The sequence below is a fragment of the Marmota flaviventris genome, chromosome X, assembly GCF_047511675.1.
Source record: "Marmota flaviventris isolate mMarFla1 chromosome X, mMarFla1.hap1, whole genome shotgun sequence".
Taxonomy (NCBI): Eukaryota; Metazoa; Chordata; class Mammalia; order Rodentia; family Sciuridae; genus Marmota; species Marmota flaviventris.
Genome location: NC_092518.1, coordinates 17,714,874 through 17,721,261, shown reverse-complemented (window position 1 = coordinate 17,721,261; position 6,388 = coordinate 17,714,874). Strand labels below are relative to the sequence as shown.

The 6,388-nt window shown below is 42.3% G+C and overlaps 1 protein-coding gene across 2 annotated transcripts in view; it reads left to right on the top strand.

Annotated features, from left to right (window-relative positions):
- Nucleotides 1-418: 418 nt before the first annotated feature.
- The window catches only part of Acot9 (acyl-CoA thioesterase 9), a 47,822-nt gene continuing 41,852 nt past the window's right edge, over nt 419-6,388 (top strand). For both annotated transcript variants that reach the window (XM_027927348.2, XM_027927347.2), the window contains exon 1: nt 419-610. In XM_027927348.2, the coding sequence (XP_027783149.1) occupies nt 588-610 (23 nt within the window). In that variant the 5' untranslated portion in view covers nt 419-587. The remainder of the gene's footprint in view (nt 611-6,388) is intronic.

The following is a 6,388-nucleotide window of genomic DNA, read 5'->3' as shown; positions in this document are numbered from 1 at the left end:
ATCAACTGCGGCACTTTCAGACATCTCAAAGCCCAGGCTGCATCCATGACCAAATCAGAATCTCCAGAGGGTGGGTCTCAGCCATCAGTACATCGTCGGAAAGCTGCTCAGGAGATTCCAACGTGCAGCCAAGGGCAAGAACCTCAGACTAGGAGTAGAGGCACCAGGGCCAGGGATAGGGAGAATTTTGCAGGTCAGGCCTCTCCCCGCCTTGCCTCCGTGTCACGCTTCGGCAGTACTTCGTGGTTCATTCACTCAACAAGGGCGGGAAGAGGCCTGTCCTTGGGTTAGCAATACGCCGGGCGCAGCTGATTGCGTGGAAGCTCTGTAGAGGCGGGCTCCAGCTTTCCACCAATGAATGGACAGAGGGGCTGCCAGGCACAGCGTGGTGGTCCCGCCCCCACGCCGCGCGGCCCCGCCCCCGGCCTGTCAACGCTGCCCCGCGTAGCCTAGAGTACCGAGATTCCAACTGCGGTTTTCACTCGTGCTCGCGCCCGGACTCTCGCACTTCTGTTACTTCAGTAGTCAGTCCTCTGCCGATCAGTACGCGGGGCTTGGTTCTCCAACTGAGTGCCAAGCAGCCAAGCATGATGAGGCGGGCAGCATTGCGGTAGGTAGCAGGACGTGGGAGAGCTGTCAGGGCGCTGGCTGAGAGTGCCCACGCCCTTTCTTGGAGCTCTGAGAGGACCTGGGCGGAAGAAGCGGGTCGAGGCGGGTGGAACCTATGTTGTGGCATTTGGGCCTGGAGGGAAAGGGTGCCTGTTCACCGCGACTCCGCCCAGAAACAGACCTATTGGCCTGGGGTTGGGGCACACCCGCCCAACTTTAGTGATATCTGGTGCGGAATTTTGATATTAAAAGCCAAGCCATACTTTTAAGGGAGGAAGTTGGGAGTTCCCTGAAATTCCTTTCTGATTGCTCATCAGGGGTGTGGTTGGAAACTGTTTTGGGGTAGCCCCTTGTCAGAAAACCAGTATCTGGAGTTCCACCTTACCTTGCCAGCCCTTTACTCATCTTTGTTTTTAGGCTTAAGCGCTTGGCACACTTAGAATCCGAGTGTATCGTAACGTAAGCCAAGATTGCAGGACACATTTTGGCTCTCAGGACATTAGACTGTGTGACTAGAGCCCCAATGCGGGTTGGAACTACACCTTTAATCAGCAGAAGGGCCCTCATAAGGGTGGTGCTTTGACTGGACCACTTGGGCAAGGAAAATGAATGCCTTTTAGTATATGTCATTTTCCCAGCTGGCACAGTTAAGGACTGAGGGCTTTAGACTCTGGGGACATTTCTGGCTCTCTCCATCCAACCCACCCTTCCAGGTTCTTTCTGCTTGACTGAGTTCCAGGGGACTTACACCTGCTCTAGTTTCTGAAGTCATTCTGGGACAATGATCCACAGTAGTTCTGACTGACAATGATCTCATCAGTTCTTGTGTGTGTGTGTGTGTGGGGGGGGGGGGGGTCCTGGATCTCTCTCACTGTTCTTGGGAACCTTGCTGTTAGTTTAAAGGGATGGATGGTATATCTTTCTACCTCTCTCTTTCTCTCATAACACTTAGAAAAAATAAAAGCCTTTTCTATACCATTTGAAGACAGGTTGAAAATTATTACAACAAGGACCACAGCTGACTTAACATTTGCATTAGATACGATATGAAAGACTTCTGCAAACTCCACAATTTTGTCCATGTGTCTTCCCTTGAATTCCTCTCCTCCAGTTTGGAAGTCTTTCCGTGCACTGAACTGGAAACCCTGAATTCCTTTCTTGTGAGTTCTGTTGAAATGTAAGCAGGTATTTTGTCAGAGTCTAGTGAGAGAAAGAGCTCATAAATGAATACAAACTGAATGGTTAGGTTGTGTGCAACCTGTGTAGTTTCTATTTTTTTTAGATTCATGGAAGAGTCACTTGACTTTGTTTAGTCTCTAAATTGATGTATTTCCTTAGAGTAGAGGGCCTTTTAATGGCATTGCTTATATTGCACTGAAAATTCTTCCTTGCCAGCCACTCTGAACTTGGGACCCAAGATGGAGCTAAGCTGTGACTTCTTAGGCAAGTCAAGGAGAGGTTGAGATTCTTGGTCTTCTTTCTTTGGAAAGGTTCCATCATGGGTTTCTGGTGCCCAAGTGTTTCAAAGGTCTCATGACATTTTCTTCTAAAAGCTTAGGAGTTTTGTTGTGAGACTCCTGTGGAATTTTCAGGGGATAAGCCAGTGACCCTGAGGAATTGAGATGTGGGGTATTAAACCTTCTCCCACCTCTACCTCAGTGCTAGCTTATACAATCATGCATTGCTTAACAGTGGGGATATGTTCTGGGAATTGTGTTAGGTGATTCTGTCATTGTGCAAACATGATAGAGTTTATTTATATAAACCTAGATAGTATAGCCTACTACATATCTAGACTGTATAATATACAAACCTGTACAATATGGTACAGTACTAAATACTGTAGGCAATTTAATGAAATGTAAATATTATGTGTCTAAATGTAGAAAGGACACAGTAAAAATATGATAGAAAAGATTAAAAAACGGTACATTTGCATAGGGCACTTACCACGAATGGAGCTTGTAGGACTGGAAGTTGCTTTGGATGAGTCAGTCAGCTTAAAACACAAACATGTTGTACAGCTGTGAAAAAATACTTTCATTTTTTGTATCCTTATTCTGTAAACTTTAAAAAATTAAAATATGTGTCCCATTGTTTGCCTCACGTGGTGCATGACTATATATAAGGGAAATAACCTGAAATTGTGAAAAGTGCAATGTGTATGTGTTGGGTGGGGGGGTATGAAGTGAGTTCTATATGGACTCTGCCAGTGTGCTAATTGACTGTCACTGGGGAATATCATCTGAAAATTAAGCCTCAGTTTCCTCATGTTGGTTTTAACTAGACTTTTTTAATATAGAGGCCCATGGGGTGTTAAAAGGAAGTGGTGTATGGATCTCTTGAAGTAGTGTATACCATTTTGTGTAGGGAAAAAATGTATTCCTACAACCCCTGGCACAGAGGTCCCCATTTTTATCAGCAGATGGATTACCAAATTGTAGTGCAAATTACCATTACTTGAATGCTATGTTTATAGTATGATAATTTGTTATATTGATTTATAGTTGATATAAGCAGCAATTTTTAAAAAAATTTAGATGTTGATGAACCTTTATTTTATTCATTTATTTATATGTGGTGCTGAGACTTGAACCCAGTGCCTCACACATGCTAGGCAAGTACTCTACCACTGAGCCACAACTCTAGCCCATAAGCAGCAATTTTTAAAAAGGGTTCAATTTTTAAAAATGCCTTTGTTGTGCTGCAGGAATATATTTTTCAGTTTCTTAAGGCTGCATGCAAAGAATAGGGTTATAGGACCATCTTTTTCCAAATAAATTGACCCAAGTGTTTCTCCATTCATCAATTCCTTCCTTCATTTCTTCCTTTTTCTTTTTATTTCTTTATTTTTAAAATATTTTTTTAGTTATAGATGATCAAAATACCTTTATTTATTTTTTATGTGGTGCTGAGGATTGAACCCGCAGCCTCACATGTGCTAGGCAAGTGCTCCACCACTGAGCTACACTTAAGCTCTATTTAAAATTTTTTTTTAATTTGTTCTTTTTACTTATACATGACAGTAGAATGTACTTTGACATACATACATGGAGTATAACTTCCCATTCTTGTGGTTGTACGTGATGTGAAGTTACAGATGTCAGAGTCTCCCTCCCTTCCCTTCATTCCCTTTGCCTAATCCAAAGTACTTCTGTCCCCCCATCCCCCTTATTGTTTTTCACATCCACATATTGGAGAGAACATTTGGCCTTTGGTTTTTTTGGGGATTGGCTTATGTCACTTAGCATGATAGTCTCTAGTTCCGTCCATTTACTGGCAGATACCGTAATTTCATTCTTCTTTATTGTTGAGTAATATTCCATTGTGTATGTATACCACAGTTTCTTTATCCATATCTGTTAAAGGGCACCTACGTTGGTTCATAATTTAGCTATTGTGAATTGAGCTGCTATAAACATTGATGTGGCTGTGTCATTATAGTATGCTGATTTTAAGTCCTTTGGATATAGACCAAGGAGCGGGATAGCTGGGTCAAATGGTGGTTCCATTCCAAGTTTTCTGAGGATTTTCATCCTTCTTTCCAGAGTGGTTGTACCAATTTGCAGTCCACTAGCAATGTATGAATGTACCTTTTTCTCCATATTTTTCACCAACATTTATTGGTACTTGCATTCTTTTTTTTCTTCTTTTTTTATTATTAGTTGTTCAAAACATTACAACGCTCTTGAAATACTTGCATTCTTGATAATTGCCATTCTGATTGGAGTGAGATGGAATCCCAGTTTAGTTTTAATTTGCATTTCTCTAATTACTAGAGATGTCAAACATTTTTCCATTTTGGGGGAGGGTACAGGGGATTGAACGCAGGGGCACTTGACCCCTGAGCCACATCCCCAGTCCTATTTTGTATTTTATTTAGAGACAGGGTCTCACTGAGTTGCTTAGCACCTCACTGTTGCTGAGGCTGACTTTGAACTCGTGATCCTCCTGTTTCAGCTTCCTGAGCTGTTGGGATTATAAGCGTGCACCACTGTACCTGGCTTCATATATTTTTTGACCATTCATATTTCTTCTTCTGTGAAGTGTCTGTTCAGTTCCTTTGCCCATTTACTAACTGGGTTTTTTTGGTGTTAAAAGTGTTTTGAATTTTTTATATATCATGGAGATTAATGCTCTATCTGAGGTGCAGGTGGCACAGATTTTCTCCCACTCTGTAGGCTCTTTCTTCATGCTTTTGATTGTTTCCTTTGTTGTGAAGAAGCTTTTTATTTTGATACCATCCCATTTATTGATTCTTGATTTTACTTCTTGCACTGTAGGAGTGTTGTTGAGGAAGTCAATTCCTAGGCTGACATGATGGAGTGCTGGGCATACATTTTCTTCTAGTAGATGTAGAGTCTCTGGTCTAATTCCTAGGTCTTTGATACACTTTGAGTTCAGTTTGGTGCGGGGTGAGAGATAGGGGTCTAATCTCATTCTGCTACATATGGATTTCCAGTTTTCCTCACACCATTTGTTGAAGAAGCTATCTTTTCTCCAATGTATACTTATTGTGGTTTTGTCATCAACTTTTCTTTACTATCACCATTGATTCTGCACTCAGAGATGGTGAATGATAGTGTCTGGCTTACTTTCTAAATTTCTGGGTCTTTCTCTTTGACCTATAGAGGAGACTTTGGAGAAACCTGGCTTCCTGGAATAATAATATCTAAAGTTTCTGAGGACTTCTTAGTATACTAAGAATGTCCCGAAAGGTTTAATATGTGGTTACCTTCTTTTTCCCTATGACAGTTCTAGGGGATAGATACTATTATTATCCTCATTTTACAAAGGAGGAAACTGAGGCTTTAGGAGGTTAGATAACTTACCCAAAGTCACTAAGCTAATAAGCAGCATGGTCAGGCTGTTAGCTTCTTTACCTCTGTGGCCACTGATATGGATTAGCTGGGTGGTAATTGTAGGCAGGTAGCTGAATGGGTGGGCTATCAGGAGATAACTATATGCAGGGGAGGTGTGGCTGGAGGAGGGGACAGCCTGTGAGAAGATCTACTGCCTAAAGAGCTAACATGGACTAGCTCCTGGGCACCAGGCAGGAGGCTGTGGATTCTAAAGCAGTTCTCTGCTTAGAAGCCCATCCCATGTTCTATTTTGCTGCAATTCATGCCTGTTCAGATGAAGCACCATTCAGCAGCTATTGAGCATTTTTGTATGGAGAGGAAAGTAGAAAAAATGGTTTACTCATAAAGAAAAGGTAAATGAATGACCAGCTCTAGCTCTGGAGCACATCAGGCATGACAAGAATCCCTACACTAAATGTCCCTGGCTCTCCACCCTGCCAATTTGGTAGTACCTTGCTTCCCTGACCCTATTCTCCTGATACCATGGCTAAGAGTTGACAGAGGCTTGTCTGATAGCAGAAAGCTGAAGGAAACTGGAGGTGTTGCTCAGCATTTACATTCTGCCCACAGGGACAGACATACAAGGTAAGACTCATTAAAATTGTCAGCCTTCCTGATTTTGGCTCTACAGGCTGTTTAAGAACACTTTTTACTGAGAGTGCTCTGCTGGTCTTGGAGTAGCATAGAATGATAAGGCTGACTTTAGTGGTGACAAGAATGACCCTCTTATACCACAGCTGCCCATCTCAAATCTATGGGGATCAGATGAACTGTGGTTTTTGTTCTGGTTGGAACATGTATTACATACCACCTACTTTAATAAAATTGCTTTTCTTAAGTTACACTGCTTTGTAAATTCACACTCCATGTATGCTCATTAGAATTCATAAACTGCCAGCCCCAAATGCAGATGGCTC